We start from the raw sequence: 24,250 nt of genomic DNA on the forward strand, positions 1-24,250 counted from the left end.
CTTGGCCAGTTTTGGGTGAGAAATGTGATGTGCTTTATTCACCTTTGATTATATCACTAATTAGCTCTGCACTAAACATTATATTTTGTGCTGTTTGCTTCTTCAATGTAATTTATCCTTCTTGGTTTAATCTTTTAGGAATATCTTTATGATTATTATTTAAGATAAACACGTTCTGAACTTTGGAACATAGGATGCAAAGCGCAGTCAAAGTTGTGGCATGTGTAGAAAGAAGGTACTGTTGTGAAAAAGGGGGATTCTGTTTGGTCTATTCACATAGATGATGAGGTAACCGTGGGGAAGTTCTATGCCACCTTCCTGATACAGGACTACTTTAGGAAATTCAAGCGGCGCAAGGAACAAGGCTTGGTAGGAAAACAACCCAGAAAGAATACTACAGTTGCTCTACAGGTGAGATTAATTTGAGAATGTGTAAGGAATGTTTTTAATTTTTTTTTAAATTAATTGATTAAAGGACGTACAACATGACTGACTATATGTACACTATTTGATTTTAATGATAAAGGATTTTAAATTATGCTATGCAATAGTAGTATACCCGAGCTGTGTATTTGCTTAAAACATATTTTATTGCTGTATTAGCAGAGGTTACATAAACCATAGCTTAATATTTCATCGAATTACAGACACAACCTCTATGTTTTTATGTGCTACTATTTCAGTGTATAATTTCAAGACCAAGTTGATGTAATGTTTTGATATATTATGTGAAATCAATTGCATCATCCTGCATAATTTGCAAAAGCACAAGGTACTATGAGGGTTGGAACACTGAGATGCATGTAGCTACTTTGCTCTTTATTTACTGCAGCTTTTATATATGCTCATGGCTGAACCATTCATGGTCAAACTGATTCATTATTCAAAGATAAAGACTTTTAATAAAGCACCTCAAGCAATTTTAGTGCATGACACTAGGACTGGATTAGCCTGCATTGGCACATGTGGGAAGACTGCTAAACGTAAAGCTATATCAAGCCAGAACATGGTACTGAAGATAATGTGCATTTTGAACAGTTTGATTGGAATGTGCATGCTTGCATTGTTGCTTCTTTAGTCAGCATTAAAATAATTATTAATGATGAACCATATCTAGGCTTGGATACTTAGCCCTGGGTATTGCAAACCAAATAATTCTTCAGCAATTTGTAATAACTGGTTGCATTATGAGAACAACACAATATTAAATCACATCTTAAATGGTAGAATAATATTTCTTAACATAAAGGGATTAATGCATAAAGTTGCTGCTTTTGTAGATCAGTCATTCTTAATAGGAACCTGGAAAATATTTGTGTGATGTAAGTGTAAATAGCTCGTTCTAAGCTTCCCCCCCAGTCTAGTTTCAGTCAAAAACCACTGAGTCAAGCACTTGATCAACTAATCTTTATTATGACAAAACACAATTACAGTTCAACTACTATACCTAACCACCGCGGCTTCGATCCTCGTATCTGCCTGATCAAGCCCTCTGGGCCTCGCTCAAACAGAGACACTCCAGAAGGTCACGCAGTCCAAAGCATTCTCTCAGAAGGTCGACGCGGGACCTTGTGGCAGCGGACTTTTATAGGTCCCCGGACCTTGAGGGGCCGAACCACATGGGGGTGGTCTCTTTACAATCCAATTACAGATATCGATTAACCCCATACATAACAGACATTTCCCTAACCCAATAATACAGTGGCTAATACATTGTATTCAAACAATGTTTCTCGGAGGAACATTGTTTGAATACAATGTATTAGCCACTGTATTATTGAGCTGCAAGAAAACCAGACAAGGCTCAATACCTCATCCAATCAACATTCAGTAAAGTAAAGTTTTGCAACATTATTTACAATTATTTACAAGGTGTATGTCTGGTATGTCATCCAATCCATTCTATGCATTTTGCACCTAATTGACAGGGTCTGCAGAAGTTCCTATTCCCTTCCTGCAGCTTGGATCTAGGCTCTAGACAGACTGGCACCACTCTACAGATTGTCCCAGTTCCACAGAGAGCACTTTTAAATTGACCAAATATCCCAGCAGCCCTGAAGCCTTTACCTAATTTTAAAGTCCTAGCCTCTCCAATCTGGCCAGGATTAACATAAGCACATTATATATATTTCCTGGCTGATTTAGCCTGTTTACCTGGGTTGACTCTGCTCCTAAATCTCAGTTACCTTTAGTTTATATCAGTCAAAAATGACTGCTTATGGTATTAGTCCACCCACTATTAACAAACTCTCACAATTCCCTTTTACTGAGATTAGCAACCGTAATCGACCAGTTCAAGAATATAACGGACCTGCATTGATTGTGGAATAATCCTCTGATAGATATCATGGGTTTTACAACCGTACATCGCTTAGCTGAAAGGATTAATGACATATCATTATTTTTATCTGTATTTTTGTAGGCATTTGTGTAAAAGATATATGGTAAAAGACATATATGGTATTATTATTTAGAGATGGTTAATTTTTTATCTATCTCAGAAACTGTCTTGGGAAAAGATCTTTTCAGTTATTAAATGTGAAAGAGTAATTTATGTTACCTTTTGGAGACTTACGCAGCTTCATAAATGACTTTTAGAGATACAGGCAGCTTCATAAATGACTTTTAGCTGCATGAGATGCTTATTTCATCCATGTATGCTGCGTGTCTTAGAAGCAGCAAGTATAGCCATGGTACAATGTTGTCTAACCGTTTCAGTCAGCTTTTTATTACTAATTCAACGACAAACTGGTAAAACTGACAGCAGAATGGCCCCAAACGTTGATCCCACTTTAGTCTCGATATCCTAATCAGCTGACAAGTAAACCAGTTACAACCTTCATCAGAATTAACAAAAGTTTACTTAGATTATTTACTTTGTTAAAGTGGGTAGTAAAAGCTCGTGATTAACCAAAGGTAGATATGGAGGAGATGGATGACATTTCAAATTAATTTGAAGAGGAAATCTTTTTATAAATCAAGATGCATGGCTGTAATAGTTAATTGCCTGAAATTGCTGAACTCATAAGCTGTAATGTGCCTGACCAGAAGACAAGGCTTGAACTTGTCCAAAGACGTATAGGTATGTAGGTGAATTGGCTTGGTAAATGTAAAAACAAATTCCCTAGTGTGTGCAGGATAGTGTGAATATGCAGGGATCGCTGGTCGGCACGGTCCCGCTGGGCTGAAGGGCCTGTTTCCACGCTGTATCAATAAACTAAACTAAACTAAACTTTATTGGAACATTCTAGAATGCCAAAGAGAGAGGGGTAATGTAGAATGGACTGTCACAGAATATTAAAAGCACGGCTTACAGGTGAACAAGTTGGTCCTGGCTTCATTGGTATTTAGAAGAATGAGAGGTGAAACAGTCAAGATTCTGAGGAGGCCTACAGCATATAAACTGAGGAGATGCATCTCACCATGGCAAATAAGGGCATCGCCTCTAAGAAATTTATTTTCTCAGAGGTGGTGAATCTTTGGAATTCTCTGTCCTAGAGAGCTGTGGTGATGAATCATTGAACATATTCAAGGCAAAAATAGAACATTTTGAACTGTAGTGAAGTCAAGGGTAGAGAGAATGAAAAAGAAATTGAGGTCAGAATTATTGAATGGCAGAGCCTGCAGGGGCAGATCTACTTTTTCTATTTTCCATGTTACAATTACTCTTGTGTTTCTGGGATTGTTCAAGGTGACTCAAAGGATATTCCCTTTTTCAAACTATAATTCTATTTCAACAAAAGGAATCTGAAAGGGAAGCATGAAGTTTCCATTTATTAATTTAAGTTTAATGAATCAAAACAATGCTGTTCTGTAGACTTAGTTTACCAGCTGTTCATCTTTGAGAAGTATGACCAGCTCCATACTTGATAGTCAATGGCTTCTTCCCAACCCCAACCAAAGTTACAAATATTGTTCTGTGTAAACATTTGCTCCTTAAAGGAAGTATCGAGTTAGGTCAGTGTTTCTTTGAGGCAGCTACCAAGTTGAATCAGAGTATTTCAGAATAGCTTTTTGCCAAAAATGGTATTTTCAAATGGACATCGTTCCTTTTCTGCTATTTCGACAGTAGCATAGTGCTGTGGCCCTATAATGTTGCTGGTAACATTATTATACAATAACCAGATTAATGACAGTGCTGAAAGGTAAAATCAGAACCATTGTAACTTGGCGGTGCAGGCTCAAAGGGCCGAATGGCCTACTCCTGCACCTAGTTTCTATGTAACAATACCACAGTTCAAATCAAACAGCTAGATTTATGTTCATATTGTATTTTATCATCATTATCTGGCATGTATTCATTTCTTTATTACTTCTTTCAACACCGTTGTTCTCAATAAATTTAAGCAGATGTCATAAATTGGATTGAATACAAAATATATTTACTTGAAGGCAGAAATCCTCAGCAATTTGTCATAGTGATGCAGGACTTTGAAACATAGCTTTGAAACTTTGATATGTGTTTATTGGTTTGGTATTCATCCTTAAATGTTTTGAATGAATAAAAATCAGTTATTATATTGGAAATTAACCGTTATGTACAAAATATGTTACATGATCAAGTTAAGGTTCTGAATTAACTACAAAAAGAAAATATTTAGTCTCGTTATGTGAGATTATTATCGTCGTTTCAGTGAAATCTAAAATGTTATTTAAGAAAGGACTTTATGTGATATGAGAACATTTATAAAGTACCTTTCAAAACATTCAAATTAGGATAGGATGTTGCTTTTACCAGCTGGGAGGACAGCAAAATAGGCAATCCAAACTTTGAACAGCACCAATAGTATCAGGTCTCTCATCCCACTAGTCCAATCTCCACTGTGCCTCAATTCCCTGTCACAAAGATTAAAGTACAGCCCAGCATCTATTTGTGGATGTCAGAAGCATTTACTGTTTGATTTTGATCCTTTGCTAGTGGCTGACCCACCAGCAGGATCTCCCCAGCTCTAGCTTGGTTATACAATGACATTGTTGGATAAATGCATTTATGTTAAATCACATCTCTGAAAATGATGGCCTGAATGTGGAGCCTTTTTTGTTTGTTAATGCTTCCACATTCAGGATTACAAACACTAAATAACCATACAATAATCAATAATATAATAGATTAGTATGAGGTAACCAGACGATAATAGTGTGCAACCAAATACTGTAGTCCAAAGAAGATCACTATTGCTGAGGTTGTGGTTAGTGTTGTGCAGTGTTCAAGAGCCTGATGGTTACAGGGAAGATGCTGTTGTTAAACCTGTTGGTCATGGTTTTCCGGCTCCTGTACCTTCTCCCTGATTGTAGTAATGAGATGAGAGCATTGCCAGGGGTGGTATGGGTCTTTGATAACATTTGCTGCTTTTTTGAGGACACGCCTCCTGGTAATCCCTTTGATGGTGAGGAGGTCAATACCTGCGATGGACCAGGTAATGTCTACCACTCCCTGCAGTCTTCTTTGTTCCTGGGCATTGGAGTTACCGAACCAGGCCATGATGCAATCAGCCAGTGTACTCTCTACTGTACATCTGTTGGATAGAGTATTTGGTGACACAGTGCATCTTGTCAATGTTCTGAGGGAGTAGAGGGTTGCTGAGTGATCCTAGCGATTGCTTCAATCTGCTGGGCCCAGGGTAGAAGTTCAGAAATATGCACGCCCAGGGACTTGAAGCTGTCGACTCTTTCCACTGTTATCCCATCAATGAAGACATGATCCCCAGGTTCTCCTGCCTGAAGTCAATAATCTCAGATAGATACTTCTTGGATAAACAATCAGCTTCCTGGTCTTGAAAGCAAGATTATTCTTCTGACATAATTGAATCAGATTATCAATCTCCATTCTGTACAATAACTCATTGTTACCCATTATTTGTTATACCATGGTGGTATCGTCAGTAAATTTAAAGATGACGTTGGATCAGTGTCTGGCTGTGCAGTCATGGGTATATAGAGAGTAGAGCAGGGGATTGAGCACACAGCCCTGAGGTGCTCCTATGATGATGGTTATTGAGGAGGAAGTATTGTTGCCAATTCAAACTGATTTGTGGTCTGCCAATGAGGAAATCAAAGATCTAATTCAGCTTTAAAGAAGGGTCTCGACCCGAAGCGATACCCATTCCTTCCCTCCAGAACTGCTGCCTGGCCCGCTGAGTTACTCCAGCATTGTGTGTCTACCTTTGATTTAAACCAGCATCTGCAGTTCTTTCCGACACGATCTAATTCAGAACTTTGTGAGAAAATATTTAATCATGAAGGGTGCATTCATTCAAAGTGTAACAATGTTGTTACTGCCAATGATATAAAAAGAAAATGATTCTACTCGTGTAGTTCAAGTTATTAATAATGCACAGGCTTAAACCATGCACTCATGCAGAACCTACTTCTTGTACCTCAACAGGCATCCCAGAATGGTAGGCAGAAAGGTTGCTGTACAGTGGAGCTCAATAGGTAGCTGGACAAACATCGGGTGTGCATAACAGAGTCTTAAAATGTAATTCTTTTTTTTTCATATTAGGCTTCTATGCTTGCAGGATTTATTTACTATTTTCCAATGTCTCAAAACATCATTAGGCATATTCTGAACTCCCAGCTTGAAGTAGCTCTCACCAACAGAAAGGCCTTCTGTATCAGAGGACATGGAAACTAAACCAGATTACATTTTTAGTCATTGGGAAAAAAGGGATTATGGAAATATTCATTCCTTCAAAGATGATCCCAGAGTTATCGGAGAATTAAATCGTGGACAGTGCGATGCAGTGTGACTTAATTTGGGCATCCTGGTTTTGGGTGAATGTTTCAACTACCAATGTGGTGAAGCAAAGTAAACATCAAATTAATGTGCCACATATGGTTAATTATGCAGCATGTTTATCAATTAACAAACTTTAGTCGTACGTCATATCATGGTGACTGCGTGACATCCACTAACCTACCACAGAAAGTTAGTTCCAACCATCTGCCCATCAGAGGATCCCCTCGCCTGTGGCCACCTATCTTTCTTTCCACCACCCCACCCCCAACATTGTCTGTAGAAGGGTCCTGACCCAAAACACCACCTATCCATGTTCTCCACAGATGCTGCCTAACCTGCTGAGTTACTCCAGCACTCAGTGAAACGTCACCTATCCATGTTCTCCAGAGATGCTACCTGACCCGCTGAGTTACTACAGCACTCTGTGAAACGTCACCTATCCATGTTCTCCACAGATGCTGCCTGACCCGCTGAGTTACTACAGCACTCTGTGAAACGTCACCTATCCATGTTCTCCAGAGATGCTGCCTGACCCGCTGAGTTACTCCAGCACTCTGTGAAACGTTACCTATCCATGTTCTCCACAGATGCTGCCTGACCCGCTGAGTTACTACAGCACTTTGTGTCCTTTTGTGTAAACCAGCACCTGCACTTCCTTGTTTCTACAAGGAAAGTTAGTGTAAGGATGGTGTACATATTTGTTGGGAATGAGACCATTCAGAAGGAGAAACTACATTGTTGATGGGATGCTATTTGCAGCAGTTTGGGGGATTCTCAGTACTGTGGTTTGGGATGTTATATAATGTAAGAGGGGAGAGTGGCCGGTTTGGAAAGGAGGATAAAATAAATCCATGCTTATTTTAATAATTTACAGGTTTGATTCATTACAGCGTGGAAACTAAGGCTTTTGTGCAGTTACATATTTATTTAGTAAATGGCGTTCCACTGGGGCAAGCAGCAGCTCACTCGGTTGCTGAGCTCAATGTTGATAGACAACTCATGAGTTAGAATGAATGAATGAATAAGTTTATTGGCCAAGTATTCACATACAAGGAATTTGCCTTGGTGTTCCGCCCACAAGTGACAACATGACATACAGTGACAGTTAGGTATGACACATAAAACATTAAACATTAATAATAAAACATTTGTGGCGGCACTGGGTGATGGGCCACGCACTGTACATAACGTTTGGCTCTTGGTGGGGTCACGAGAGATAGGGGTCACGGTTTGGTCACGGGTGCCCCTGGGGAGTATTTAAGGGTTAATGGCGCGCACAGGATTGGTGAGTGAGGAGAATTAGTGTAGTAATAAAGAACCAGTATTTCGGACAAACTTCGTGTCTGCCTCATTCTTTAACGGACAACTCCGCATCCGCTAAATTTGGTGACCCCGACGTCCAGAATAGATATTCTGGAAGAAAAATGCGCCCCGCCAAAACCCAACCCTTTGCCGCCGCTGCCGACGACGACCAGGCCCAACTCAGTGCCATCACCCTGAAGCTTCTGGACCACCCAGCCACAGGTATGGTTCCAGCAGGCTGAATCACAGTTCTTCATTCGCGGGGTAACAAACGATGTGACCTGCTACCAAGAAACGGCTGGGCGAACCATCCCCTTCCTGCAGGATCCACCAGCGGCCGATAAATATGGCGGCCTGAAGGCGTTGCTGTTCCATACCTTCGGCCTCAGTCGGATGATGCGAACGGCCCGCATTTACAACATGGGCGGACTCGGTGACCGTAAACCATCGGACGGCCATGGATGGCCACCACCACTCCATGCTTGTTGAATATGCCTACCTGCAACAGCTTCCACACGACATCCGCCCACTCCTCATAGGGTTAAGTTTTGAAAACCCCCGGACTCTAGCCAAACATGCCGAAGAGCTGTGGCTGTCCAGACGGCAGGAAGTGGGCCAATTGGATCGAGTGTCCACAGTGCCCTGGAAGGCGCAGTCCTAGAGCCACGGCCACAAGGGGCGCCACGGAGCATCTGGAGCCTGCCCTTAAAGGCGAAAAACTTAAAGGGGAGTGGTGCTTTTACCACCAGCGTTGGGGCTCGGCAGCCCGCAAATGCCGCCCATCCTGTGCGTTTCCGGGAAACTCTGGTGCCGGCCGCCGGTAATCACTGCAGCGGTCAGCAAAGTTCATCGCCTTTATGCCTGGGACCGGCGTTCGGGCGGAAGATTTTTGGTTGATACGGGGGCCAAGGTCAGCGTGGTGCCCCCGTCCGGGACGGGTTGGATGCCATTCACCGGTTTCCACAGTCATCCCCAATGCGGGGCTTGCAGGAATTTGTTGGAATGATACAGTTCGATCACCGATTTGTGCAGGCGCGGCGAGAATACTGCGGCCTCTATTTCAACTGTTGTCAGGCAAGCGGCGGGACGTGCAGTGGACCGACGTTGCCGTGGCGGCCTTCGAGGGGGCGAAAGAGGCATTGGCTCGGGCGACGATGCTGGTACATCCACGTGTCAACGCCCCTACAGCACTAACTGTGGATGCCTCGGCCTCTACGGTTGGTGGTGTATTAGAACAGTTTGTAGATGGTCATTAGTGGCATCTCGCCTTTTTCAGCCGCCAACTCAACCCGACGGAGCATAAATACAGCACGTTCGACCGGGATCTGCTCGCTTTATACCTGGCGGTGAGGCATTTCAGTTATTTCCTGGAGGGCCGTAACTTTGTTGCGTTTACTGACCATAAGCCCCTCACTTTCGCCTTTGCCAAGTTGGCCGACCCTTGGTGCGCTCGGCAGCAGCGCCACTTCACCACTATTTCCGAGTTCACGACGGACATCCGCCACATCGCCGGGAAAAACAACCTGGTCGCGGACGCCTTGTCCCACCCGGCTGTTATGGCCGTTCTCGACGCGTCCCCGGGAATCGATTACACCGCTTTGGCAGCGGCACAGCTGGCAGACGAGGAGATGAGGGCATACTGAACTGTCATCACAGGGCTGGAGCTTTGTGTTCCGCTGGCATCACCGTCCTGTGACGTCCCCACGGGGAAGCCGCGGCCTATTTCTGGCGGCCTGGGGTCGTCGGGGTTTTGCCGCCATTCATGGTTTGGCCCACCCATCCATCCGGGCGACGGTAGGATTGGTTGTGGCAAGATTCGTATGGCACGGATTGCGGAAGCAGGTCGTCATTGGGCCCGGGCGTGCATTCCCTGCCAAACATCGAAGGTTCAGCAGCACGTCCGGGCGCCAGTTCAAGACTTTGCGGTGCCTCGCCGACGTTTCGACCACGTTCACGTGGATATCGTGGGGCCGCCACCTCCTTCCCGCGGAATTTCACACTTGCTTACGGTGGTGGACCATTTCACCCAGTAGCCGGAGGGCATCCCGCTTGTTGATACCTCGACCATGTCATGCGCGCGTGCCCTGGTGGCCTATTGGGTTGCCTGTTTCGGGATACCGCTGGACATCTCGTCCGACCGGGGTGCCCAATTCACGTCGGAGCTGTGGTCAGCAATGGCTCGCCTGTTGGTGGCTCAGCTCCACCACTTGACGGCCTATCACCCCCAGTCGAATGGATTGGTGGAACGTTTCCACCACCGGCTTAAGGACGCTTTGAAGGCTCGCCTCATTGTTCCCGGTTGGATGGACGAGTTGCCGTGGGTCATGCTGGGGATTCACTCCGCTCCAAAGGAGGACTTGCAGGCTTCATCAGCCGAGTTGGTTTACGGTGTTCCACTGACCGTGCCCGGGGAGTTTTTCCCAACCGCTGGCGGCCCCCAGTTGTCGCCGTCATCCATGTTGGTCCGATTACGGGTGAAGATCGGCGCCTGTCTCCTCTCCCATCATCTCGGCATTGTGTCGCTCCATCTCACATACCGCCGGCTCATACGGACTATTAGTATGTCTTCCTCCGCCGCGAGGCCCACAGGTCGCCATTGCAGCGCCCGTACGAAGGTCCTTTTCGGGTGCTACGACTTTTAAATTGGACATGGGGGGTCGGGGGGAGACCGTTTCGGTTGCTCGTTTGAAGCCGGCCCATTTGGACCTGAGGGAGCCAGTCCTGGTGGCCCAGCCTCGCCGTCGAGGGCGTCCGCCATCTCGGGTCCCACCTAGTTCGTCCTTACCAGAAAATAAACCTTTGCATGGGGACGTACGTACGAGGTCCGGCCGCCTCGTTCGGCTGCCCGTCCGTTTTTGTGCCTCCGGTTCTGGGGGGGGGGGGGGGTAATGTGGCAGCACTGGGTGATGGGCCACGCACTGTACATAACCTTCGGCGCTTGGGGGGGGCGGGTGTCACGTGTCCCGGTGACGAGAGATAGGGGTCACGGTTTGATCACGGGTGCCCTTGGGGAGTATTTAAGGGTTAATCTCGCGTGCATAGGGTTGGTGAGTGAGGAGAATTAGTGTAGTAATAAAGAACCAGTATTTCGGACAAACTTCGTGTCTGCCTCGTTCTTTAACGGACAACTGCATCCGCTACACATTATTGATTAAACATGTGAATTAAATAAAATACCAGGGCAAAAGGAGGCTACAAATTTTTGGTCATGGAGCTACTACTCGTGGAAAAAAAGCTGTTTTTATGTCTGGCTGTGGCAGCTTTGACAGTCCGGAGTCGCCTTCCAGAGGGATGTGATTCAAAGAGTTTGTGTCCAGGGTGAGAGAGGTCAGAGATGATCTTACCCCTCTCACCCTGGACATGAGATGAGAAGTCAGTCATGTACAGCATTGTCTATAGCTGTCATAACTCCATTAAGGACAGCAATAAATGTAGGGTGTAAGTTGCAGCAGGAGTTAAAACTGGCATGTAACAAAGGTAATGCCACTGTGGTGATGGGGGATTTCAATATGCAGGTAGACTGGGAAAATCAGGTTGGTTCAGGACCCCAAGAAAGAGTGTTTGTAGAATGCCTCCGAGATGGATTCTTAGAGCAACTTGTAATGGAGTCGACCAGAGAAAAGGCAATTCTGGATTTAGTGTTGTCCAATGAACCAGATATGATAAGAGAACTCGAGGTAAAGGAGGTAGTGATCATAATATGATTAGTTTTAATCTGCAATTTGAGAAGGAGAAGGTTAAATCGGAAGTGTTAGTGATGCAGCTGAACAAAGGGGACTATGAAGGCATGAGAGAGGAGCTGGCCAAGGTAGACTGGAAAGGGATCCTAGCAGGAATGACGGTGGAACAGCAATGGCAGGAATTTCTGGGCATAATCCGGAAGACACAGGATCATTTCATTCCAAAAAGGAAGAAAGATTCTAAGGGGAGTAGGAGGCAACTGTGGCTGACAAGAGAAGTTAGGGATAGAATAAAACTAAAAGAAAAGATGTATAACACAGCAAAGAGTACCCGGAAGCCAGAGGATTGGGAAACTTTCATAGGACAATAGAAGGAAACAAAACGGGCAATACGGGCTGGAAAGATGAAGTACGAGGGGAAGCTGGCCAGGAATATAAAGAAGGACAGTAAAATCTTATTTTGATATGTTAAGGGAAAAAGAATAGCAAAGTCAAATGTGGGTCCCTTGAAGGCAGATACGGGTGAAATTATTATGGGGAACAAGGAAATGGCAGAAAAGTTGAACAGGTACTTCGGTACTTCACTAAGGAAAACACAAACAATCTCCCAGAAGTACTGGAGGACAGAGGATCTAAGAGGGTAGAGGAACTGAAAGACATTTTCATTAGATGAGAAATAGTATTGGGTAGGCTAATGGGACTGAAGGATGATAAATCCCCTGGGCCTGATGGTCTGCATCCACGGGTCCTCAGGGAGGTGGCTCTAGAAATAGTGGACGCATTGGTGATCATTTTCCAATGTTCAATAGATTCAGGATCAGTTTCTGTGGATTGGAAGATAGCTAATGTTATCCCACTTTTCAAGAAAGGAGCAAGAGAGAAAACGGGGAATCACAGACCTGTTAGCCTGACTTCGGTGGTGGGAAAAATGCTGGAGTCAATTATTAAAGAGGTAATAATGGGGCATTTGGATAGCAGTAAAAGGATTAGTCCAAGTCAGCATGGATTTATGAAAGGGAAATCATGCTTGACTAATCTTCGGGAATTTTTTGAGGATGTGACAAGTAAAATGGATGAAGGGGAGCCTTTCAGAAAGCCTTTGATAAGGTCCCGCACGGGAGACTGGTGACTAAAATTAGAGCACATGGTACTGGGGGTAGGGTGTTGACATGGATAGAAAATTGGTTGGCAGACAGGAAGCAAAGAGTAGGAGTGAACGGGTCCTTTTCAGCATGGCAAGCAGTGGTGAGTGGAGTGCCGAAAGGCTCGGTGTTGGGGCCGCAACTGTTTACCATATATATTAATGGGTTGGAAGAGGGAATTGGGAGCAACACTAGCAAGTTTGCGGATGACACAAAGCTGGGTGGCAGTTTGAACTGTGAAGAGGATGTTAGGAGGTTGCAGGGTGACCTGGACAGGTTGAGTGAGTGGGCAGATGCGTGGCAGATGCAGTATAATATAGATAAATGTGAGGTTATCTACTTTGGTGGCAAAAACAAGGGGGCAGGTTGTTATCTCAATGGGGTTAGGTTAGGTAAGGGGGAGGTGCAGCGAGACCTGGGCGTCCTTGTACACCGGTCATTGAAAGTTGGCGTGCAGGTACAGCAGGCAGCGAAGAAATCTAATTGAATGTTGGCCTTCATAACAAGAGAATTTCAGTATCGGAGTAGAGAGGTTCTTCTGCAGTTGTATAGGGCTCTGGAAGCTCATCCGGTAGGCGGCGCGACTCTCGTCAGCAGCGGCCTCTGCAGTCCGTCTGCGTTTTTATTATTTTATGTCTATGTTTTTATGTAGTTTTTGTTATTTTTTGTTGGGGTATGTGTGTGGGGGTGTGGGGGGGAGGGGGTAACTTTTAAATCTCTCCCTGCACGGGAGACCCGACCTTTTCTTTGTCGGGTCTCCGTTGTCGTTGGGGCTGCAATAAGGAGCGGCCTCCAACAGGAAGACCGGGAGCTCTGGTGCCGACTACTCACCTCACCGTCGCGGAGCTGGCCGAGTCCAGAGCGGGTGGAGCTGTGGTGGACGCTGCTGCGACCCGACCCCCGGAGATTCGGTGGCTGCAACTGCGGGTTTGGCGGACGGTAACACCGGGAGCCCGCGGGTCCCTGGAGGGAGACCGCTTTTCGGGGCTTCCGCAGCGGCGACTTCTCCCGCCCGAGTTGCGGGGTTGAAGAGCTCCTGGAGCGGGGCCTTACAGCACCGCCCCGCGCGGCTTGGAATGGCGGCGGGTCTCTGCGAGCGCACGCCAGGGGCTCTAACACCAAGACCCGGTGTGCGGCTTTGCATCACCCGACGTGGCTTTAATGGCTGCGGGACAATTCGCCATCGCCCGCCGGGGGCTTTGACTTTGACTCTGACATCGGGGGGGAAAGTGCAGTGGAGAGAGAAGTTTTTTGGCCTTCCATCACAGCAATGTGATGGATGTTTATGTAAATTATGTTGTGTCTTGGGTCTATTTGTTTGTAATGTATGGCTGCAGAAACGGCATTTCGTTTGGACCTCAAGGGGTCCAAATGACAATAAATTGAATTGTATTGTAATTGTATTGTATTGTACGACCACATCTGGAGTATTGTGTACAGTTTTGGTCTCCTAATATGAGGAAGGACATCCTGTGATTGAGGCAGTGCAGCGTAGGCTCACGAGATTGATCCCTGGGATGGCGGGACTGTCATATGAGGAAAGATTGAAAAGACTAGGCTTGTATTCACTGGAGTTTAGAAGGATTTGTGGAATTCCCTGCCACAGAGGGCAGTGGAGGCCAAATCACTGGATGGATTTAAGAGAGAGTTATGTCCCTGTCCCACTTAGGAAACCTGAACGGAAACCTCTGGAGACTTTGCGCCCCACCCAAGCTTTCCATGCGGTTCCCGGAGGTTGCAGGTGGTTGCCGGAGGTTGCAGGTAGTGGAAGCAGGTAGGGAGACTGACAAAAGCCTCCGGGAACCGCACGGAAACCTTGGGTTGGGCGCAAAGTCTCCAGAGGTTTCCGTTCAGGTTTCCTAAGTGGGACTGAGGCATAAGATAGAGCTCTAGGGCCTGGTGGAATCAAGGGATATGGGGAGAAGGCAGGCACGGGTTATTGATTGGGGACGATCACCCATGATCACAATGAATGGCGGTGCTGGCTCGAAGGGCCGAATGGCCTCCTCCTGCACCTATTTTCTATGTTTGGCCACTGTTCATTATATGACGTTGTTAGTACATGTCTGATGTTGAGGAAAATCGGTTGCACTAAGGTGAATTGCAGCCAGACATGCCTGAGTCCGTGGTTGAAAGGTGACCAAGAAATTATTGCTAGTGCATTATAACCTAATGGAAAATAGGTTTAATGCACAAGTACACCTGAGGAAAAAGTTTAATGTGTACAATTTCTAGCCTGCTATTTTTTACCAATTTGATCTTAGGTAGTATTTCTTCCAAGTTGCCAGCACCCACCAACCTACTTCCACTCTCTTCTTTACCGCTGCGATATACATTGGCGTCAGATTGAGATATTTGTGAAATACATATTGATTCCTACTTTGAGGTACAATTTTTAATTTTGGTATAACTTGTGATATTCAGTTTTACACAGTTGCTGAATTTGCTAACACTTTAGTGAGCGCATAATAGAGAAAAACTAGAAGTATTTTATTTATCCAATATTTTATTTGTATACTAGACCAAGTGGGACCCGTTGGGTCCCTGTCATATGGGAGGCCTGGTTCCCCAACGCAACTTTAATACATCTATCTGAAGTCAATTATTGTTCACCTTCAGTATTGTGCTGCAGTACAAACCTATGCCTTTAAGGAGTGACTAGTTTAAAAAAACTAGTACAAATCTTATTGAACCAAATGGTACTTTTTCTCTTCTGCAACCTAATGTTTGTAATAATTGGATGAATAGCTACTCTTTTCATTGACTGAAAAGGTCCAAAGTAAAAAAGTGTTTGTTCAATTCCAACTGGGCTAAGAACAAAACTGCCTCGCTCAACGGCAAATGTGACATGGGTGGAATAATTGGGGTTTATGCTATAAAAGGTGATCTAATATGACGTTCAGTATATGGTTGGGATTCAGCAGCATAAGACTTGCTCTGGCTTTGGCCTTGCAATACCAATTCTGGGAGTTGCTTGCAACACATTTCAGTTATACTTGCATTGTGTACTACTTGAAACGCAAGTTCATAGAATGTAATAAGATCATAATTTGCATGAAATGGACAGCTTGTTCCATAAAAGAGCTAATGCTAACTTCCCTTTCACCTTTTGGCAGATGTGTTTGCAGTGAATCTATGTGCAGTATAATGTCAAGTGCCCGATGTAAATTCACTTTTGGAAACTTCACCTGGATTTGTCAATATTGACTTTGTTACCCCTTTCAATTTTAGCTTCCAATCAGGCCTTGATTAATTCATCTTATATGTTCATTACTCATAGTTATTTTAAGAATTATTTGCTAGTTCTGTACTATTTTGGCCACAGTTCAACAAAGAGATGTATAAAATTTTAATTCTGCACTGAACTATTTTGAAGATTAAGGATCATTTTACAGACAAATGTATTTGCAACGCATGCACATACAACCATACAATAGTTCAATATTTACATTCTTCCTAATGTTCAGAATGTTAGCATATGATATGCACTTTCTCACTGCAAACATGTCAGTTTAAAAGGAGCGGACATTTACAGTCCTCGACTTCCAGTCCAGAAATCACTTTGTGTTATAAATCAAACAGTATTTTGAAACTTCACATCCATAAATATATCATGACATAAAATTTTAGCCTGCATGTTTTCTAATTAAAAAAACTAGAAATTGCTGCTCTTCATAAGTAATTTAGCAGTAAGTGTCATTGCAGTCACTGCTTTATAATTATTGCCAGAAAAGCAATAGAACTGATACTTAACAGCTGAAACATCCAATTGTAAACTTGTAGGACAAAGATAATTAGTAGAACCTGTAAATTGAAACAAAAAAAACAATTGATTATGTTTATTGACAAAATTCAGAACATATCCCATAATTTTGTTCTATATGATGTTGACATTTTTAGTTAAGGAATGCCTATCATACTCCTAAAACAGAGTTAAAGGAAAATATGTTTCCTCAGATTGTAGCCACACTGCATATTTTACAATTCCCAGTTGAATTAAAAAATCAGGATATTGTAGTAAACATTATTAATGTGCCTCATATGATGTACAGATCAAATTTCACTGCCCCTTCCATGGATTGTAATGTCTGTACAAGTATTTTTTCTGAAAAATGTAAGGATATGTAACAGCAAATGCAGTTGGGATATCCACGTGATTTTTATCTGTGTAATTAACAATTTAAGGTGTGGTCACAAGAAAATGGAAGTGCTACTGACATCACTCTTGGATTTTATCCGATCATGGCCCATTTCCAAAGGACGTTGATGGTAGAAAGCCACAGGCAAAATTTGATGGTGCTCAATTGAACAGTTTCAGAGTTAAGCACTGAGAAGAAAATCATCTTGCTGCTGGCAGCCATCTTGGATTCCATCAGATCATGCCCACTTTTAAAGGGAAGTGAGCTTTTGCTGGTACAAAATAATGTACATTTGGTGACAGTGATTTGTTTGTGGTGATCTGAGAAAAATCAATGTGCCACAGTGACCATGAACGACTGAATTTAATTTTGCTAATATTAAGAAGGATTTTGATGCTAGTGAATTAAACTTTGATGAACGAACGAACAGTTCCGGTGGTTGCAGTCACAAGAACACCAAACTACTAGAAACCATCAGGATTTTTCTGCTTACATCCTAATTTTGATAGAAACAATGCCTTTATTTTCCTGGGATTATAAAGTACTTTAGACTTTGTGATATTAGACAGCACGAACTCACTTCTACTTGGAATTACAAGTGATTCATAATGCCACTTGTGTCATCGCCAATTTCACTGGATTGCACCAGATTTTTAAAGGAAGCATGATTTCATGATAGGAATCGATGTATAAAATTGACTAAATGGTGTTGATGTCGTGATCACAAGAACATCAAAGTGTCAATGGAAGCCATCTTCTATTTTTTCTAATTTACAGTTGCACAAAGACATGAGCATTTGATGATAGGATGACACATCAAATGTTTTAATAAACACACCTATGATTTTAAAATAATTAGTCACAGGAAATAGAATGTCACTGTTTGGACGAGGGCCAATTTAACAACAGGTTGCATGGTACAACAGATGGCAGAGAACATAGGATGAATACCTAGAGTTTTTCCTCAAGTTATTTGAAATATGCATGGCATTGATTGCTCTTAAACAAGAATGAATTACTTTTATAGGAAAGATGAAAGAAAAACATGCAAAAATTATGTGGATTGAGTCACCATTTATTACTGCTTAGCATGGCATTAGACCAAAAGCATCATTATGCTAAAATTGCCCCACATGGCTAACTTCTGGACGTGTGATAAATTACCCAAACAATAAGCTGGGACACAAAATTTCCAGTAATGAAATTTGAACAATATATTAAAGCATGATTTAAAAAAAAAAAAAAGGAATTTAAAAAGAGTGAGAACATGTCTCAACATGGGATGAGTTGATTTGGTAACTAAAATGCATTAAATCAACTCTTAACTAGACCTTCATAGTTAGCTTTGCCATTGTTAATTGAGTCAACAGGGGTATATTTCCATCCTGGCACCAAAGGTAATATTATTAATTAAAAGGAATGTTCAAACATTCTAAGGTCTCCCTTAAGAAAGCAGGCTGACGTGCCCAGTATAAAAACCAGTAATATTTAAAAATAAATAAAATGACCTAATGTCCAAGAAACATAATGCACACATAACTACAATGTAATTGATTCAAATGTCTTAAAATAAATCTCAAACGGGCATTATAAATATCCCTTGCATTGAATTAGAATTATCCCATGATATTAACTAATAATTAGTTTGATATAATTGCCGTTATTTTCCAGTGCTCTCTATATCAGCATGTGATTGCTGGATATTCAATCCCAAATCAGTTGCACCAAATGTGCATATGGTAAGATCTGCTTGGTCTATTCCATGTCCCAAATGTAGGTCCTGTTGCAAAATGCATTTTGGTAGCACAACACCTTGCACAGTTGCATCTAGAGTCATACAGCACAGAAGCAGGTCCATCGGCTCAGCTTGCCCATGCCAACCAAGATGTCCCATCTGCACTAGTCCCTCCTGCCCATGTTTGGCCCATATCCTTCCAAACATTTCCTATCCATGTACCTGTCCAAATGTCTTTCAGATGTTGTTATAGTCCCTGCCACTTCCCGTGGCAGCTTGTTCCATATACCCACCACCCTGGTATATAATAGACTAAACTAACCTAAACTGTAGAAAAAGTTCCCCCTCAGGTTCCTATTAAATCTTTCCCCTCTCACCTTAAACCTACATCCTCTGGTTCTTGTTTGCTCTGCCCTGGGTAAAAGATTCTGTGCATCTACCCTATCTATTGCCCTTATGATCCTATACACCTCTATCAGATCACCCCTCAGCCTCCTGCACTCCAACCTGCATGTTTACTTTGCATGTTTAGTGCTATGAATCTGAATTTTAACTAAAGTGATTTTAGTCTCAATTATTAATCCTAGAGTAACAATGGGTTCAAAATTATTTGATATCCTTTGCTGGAAAGAATAATTACAAATTAGATGAAAGCATCACCATAATTTCCTGTGCTTGTATCTGTATGCCCATGTGAGGTACTTGAAATGATGTAAAGGCTACATGCTCACTTTTCAATAATTAACATCTGTAAACAGTTTCAGAACTATTTAGAGGTATTGCAATTTTATAATAATTTTCAAGCTCCACATGTTTCTATTTATACGTTATTAAATGATGGATTGTTAGCCTCCGAACTACCTATACCAATATTAGCAGAGAGCCCTTAATGAATTTATATATCATTCATTTGCTATTTTAATGCAGACCTAAACTATTTCTTAAGCATTAATCTAATATTACAGTTAATAGCTGTATCTTACTCTCTTAATAGCGAGTGTAAAATATTGTTTAAATGTTGCAGCAGTCATGATCAAAAAGCTCCATCTCCAGTACTTAAAATGAAGTAACAATCGTAATACTGAAATTATTTAATTGCGTTTATGTGCCTGTTGTTTATATATAAAACATCTGACTGATAATTGTGTAATGGTAAAAGTGTTACCTCCTGCTTATGTTGAGAAATGCTCAGTACCCGAGTGAAGAGCAGACATTTGGGAATCATCAAGCCCTGATGCCCCATTATAGTTGCCTGATGAATGTGATTTCCCCATCTGCTGGGAATAACATTCTAAATCCATGCTGATGAAATAGCAATGATGTTACAGCAACACTCCATTCTTCTTTTCCTTTGATGGCCTGTTCCCCATTTGGAAGAGCACCCAGCAAAGTGGCCCTTTGGCCCAGCACTCAGTTCCACTCAGTTAGGGAGATCCTTGCATGTTGTGTCCCACCTATTGAAGCCCAGTAGATGATGGTAAGTACCTTCTTTGCAGATTATGGAATGAATGGTTGGAGCTTTCTGGTTCCTAGTTTTGGACTGTCAGCTGGAAAGCTCCACAGCCAATAACTGCTGCTGGAGACTTAGATCGCTGGAGCCACGGTTGGATTTATTTTACTATTCCCCTGCAAAAAAACATTGCCAAGGTGTGGGCATGCACCTGGTTTAGATAAGTACTTGAACCTGAAAATGTAACCATGTTCATTCACGTCAGGTTACCTCCAGTATTCTTCAGTTGTACCTGACCTGACACACTTGGTTTAGGGGGATTGGCTTTATTTTATGTTACACTGGAGAAAAGCGGCTTCATGCTGCATTAACAAAGTGTTGATCCACCCAAGGCTTCCATGGTGCTTTTCACTGAAACACTCATGTTCAATAATGCTAATGAACATATTTCTTGAGGTATATTGATGAAAGCACTTTTAGTGAGATTACTTCCATGTAGAATTACCTTCCTGTTGAAGGAAATATAGAATCATGTGAGATTACATTATATAGCAGTTTGCACAAACTAAATGGGAGATTTTTTAAATGTAAAGGTTCTAGTGGTTGTTTCACTATGCTCATGGTCATGTCAACACGAGAAAATAAGAAATTATTTTTCACTGGCTCAGAAATTAGTATGGAAAAAACAATTATTTTCCAGATTAATGGTATTTGCAATAAAAACAGAAAATGGACTTATCAATGTTCTGTATGATTTTTACTTCACGGTTTGGGGATTTGGCCTCTACATGAATGTATACTGATTCTAAGTGAGTTTGAGTATTAAGATGAATGGTTAATGTGAGTAAATTAGAATTATTTCTTGTCAGAAAGTACAAACAGCTGTTTTTTTAAAAGAATATTTTATTGTTTTCAACATAATTTTGGTTCCGTGTTAACTGCCTTCACACAATTTATTTTACCCTCCCCTGCAGAAGTATTATCATTTCCCCTCCCTGGCACAGTTTTATAATTTACCCTCCCCTGCACAGTATTATCATTTATTCCTGCCCAACACAGTATTATCATGTTTCCCTGCTCCCCTGCTCTACGCAGTTTTATAATTTTCCCCTGGACTGCCCAGTTTTCTCATTTCTTGTTAGCAGCGAGCCTCTTGTTTCATCATTGACACATGTGGTAAATACAAACTTCAAAGGATCTTCCACTTCCAGTCCACTGACTGAAATCACTTTGATCCTTGTTAGTAGACAAAAATGCTGGAGAAACTCAGCGGGTGAGGCAGCACCTATGGAGCGAAGGAAATAGGCAACGTTTCGTGTCGAGACCCTTCTTCAGACCTCGTTAGTGATCTGTTTCCATGCACAGATGCTGGTAAACAGCCTGTGATGGGGAAGAGATGTCTTTGCAATTGGTTCTGCCTCCCGAGAGTCTATGGCAAGGTCGGTATCAATAGCAGCGTTCTGCCTCCCCAGAAACCACCCACTACTTTCCTTATTTTATGTCTTTGTATAGAATTTAGGCATTGCCTTCAAGGCTTGCATTTCCATAATGTGTAGTTTCCTGTCTATTCCCTCTCCTCTCCGCCGGCACCCTAATTAACACACACCATTCACAGTCAAAAATATACCATCTTTATTCCACATAGTGCACCTTTCTTCCGCCACATAGAGTGCCATTCTTTTCCCCATTCCCCACCATTTTCCGTGGCCTGCACTATATTCGTGTATTTCCTCCACCATACAATGCAACCTTTTCCAAACCATTTCAATGGGCCAATAATCTCCCTTATCACTGTCAAGCCCATGCTGTTCTGTGTGTCTGATTTTGGTTCTTCAAACCCCACATTGCAATGCTGATAAAAGGATAAGAAAATATAAATTAGCATCCAACATAACGTGTTTAGTTATTCTGGCTAATAAATCTGTTAGGGAGGTTTCAGAAGCGGGATTTGGAGGTCAGGCCTTGCTGGGTTCACAAAGGTGTTTGGAAGTTGAAGAGTTGGCAAACTCAGGCCAGTAACCTGGGGCCAATGCTCTTCAGTAAAGCTAGCAAAAGCCTAGACTTCAAATCCATTAGAAATTTTTTTCTAATTCAAATTATTCATTACACTTAAAAATACTGTTCCATTTGAATATAAATTACATTAATTGCAATTTATATGTTTCAATCAATTTTGCTATGCTGCAGGGAATTAACATGTACCAGAACAGTCTGCTAAACCTGACGCAAACATTGCAAATGAATAACAATATTTCAGTAGAACTGAGCTTGTTCTAGTTCTGTTCTTATAATTATTATGTTGATATCTTTGTGGTTTACTTTGATTCGATTTAGTGAGGCTTCATGTAGGAGATGGAGGTACTGACAGTCTGATTGTAATTATCATTCTCTGCTGAAGAAAATAACTTTTCATAATCAACCGCAGGGTAGCAAAGAAAAAACTGGAGAAAAACTTTATTTAAAATATCACAGAAACAGAGGCCATTAGATGCAGCAGGTTTGTCATGATGTTTATTCTCTGTGAATCATTTTAATCATTAGCCCATAATCATAATCTGCAATAACTAATTTATTTCCAAGCACACAATTAAATATGACAAATTTCTTCCAAACATCAGTATATCTCGGCTATTATTGCTATTAACCTATTTAAAGAGCGTCGTAGCCCTATGACTGAGGAACAAATAAATGATTATTCAATGCAAAAGCCATATACAGTGTAGTCTCATGGTTATGATTGTGTCTCTTACAACTGATATGTATGGCTAGTGAAAAATAGCAAGGCCAATAACAGTGGGAATCTTTCCTCTCACCATCCTTGGGGCCAGAAGCGCACACTGTACACTGCATCACCAGATGAAGCCTGGATTTGATCAATGCTTCTGTTCAGAGTATACGGTGCAGTGTGTTCAGTAGCTGGTTGCTCTCAACACTAACTGAAATGGGCTCTGTTGGGAAAAGCAGTTCGACAGAATTGAAACTGGATTACTTTGTTTCGTATGTGCACTGCTACAGTGTAGGTGCTTTCTGTCTTTTAAAAAAATTGTTTATTGTAAGCATGGCACACATTTAGCTTTCCTGTCTTTTATTATGGCTTTGAACAGTTTGCATAGAGTTAAGCACACAAGTAACATGCACACATTTCGGAAACCTAATTACTGGAACAAATTTGTACATTTTAATGTTTGGAAAGCTTACAAAATGCATCTTTGGAAAAGATTTAAAATTGGAATATAAACTGAAAATGACAAATTTGGCACTGTACTAATCCAGGCACGGCTACATAATTAGGTCACAACTATATCATTAATATGATGCAACATGAAATCTTCACAGATCTTTTATTAATCTAGAAAAAATACACCATAATACAAATTGTTTAATTGTGGATGATGCTTCGTTGAACTTGATAAAATATGGCTTCTTTATTCAGTTTATGCAAAAGGACATATAGGTCTTGAGATTAGAAGATCTGTGAAACAGAGTTACTTTATCACAGAGTACAACAATTACATTGCACCTTGTGATACAAATAAAATATTTGCTTTAACATGATAAATATAAGAGAAATTTGTAAATTGTTAATGCTGAATATTAACCAGAAAGCAAAATGGAGTAGCCCAATAAAGACCGACTGTCAGTGGCACCTGTGAAGGTGACACTGTAGTAATTCTCGTTTGCCTCAGAGTAGCTTATCTTTTATATGTCCTTTATTAATTTACAGTGCGCATATCTTAGTTTGATGGGAACTATTGTCTCACCTTTATTGATCTTTGAAAAATGTGATAATTTTAAAAGCAGCAAGTTGTTTTTCTATTTCAGGGCTTTTGTATATGAGTTTAGGGTACAAGTGTGGTGATTGTTGTCAGTGTGACAAATAAAATTGTGGAATTCATGCTGGGTTAATATAAAACATTGTTGAGTTCCTGTAATTTTGGTTATTACAAATTCAATTAAATGTTGTTTCTTTAGTCTTTCAGCATGTTTAGAAATATCCAAACAAAAGTAGGAATTGTTTTACATGTTGGTGTCAATTATGAAAATGCTTGTCTTTATGTATGTT

General features: G+C 41.8%; 1 protein-coding gene across 3 annotated transcripts in view; it reads left to right on the forward strand.

The window, feature by feature from the left end:
• cacna1d (calcium voltage-gated channel subunit alpha1 D) overlaps window positions 1-24,250 on the forward strand; it is a 352,130-nt gene that overhangs the window by 283,628 nt on the left and 44,252 nt on the right. For all 3 annotated transcript variants that reach the window (XM_033036547.1, XM_033036546.1, XM_033036548.1), the window contains one exon: window positions 281-411. In XM_033036547.1, coding sequence (XP_032892438.1) covers window positions 281-411 — 131 coding nt within the window. The remainder of the gene's footprint in view (window positions 1-280; window positions 412-24,250) is intronic.

The sequence above is a fragment of the Amblyraja radiata genome, chromosome 18, assembly GCF_010909765.2.
Source record: "Amblyraja radiata isolate CabotCenter1 chromosome 18, sAmbRad1.1.pri, whole genome shotgun sequence".
Classification (NCBI taxonomy): Eukaryota; Metazoa; Chordata; class Chondrichthyes; order Rajiformes; family Rajidae; genus Amblyraja; species Amblyraja radiata.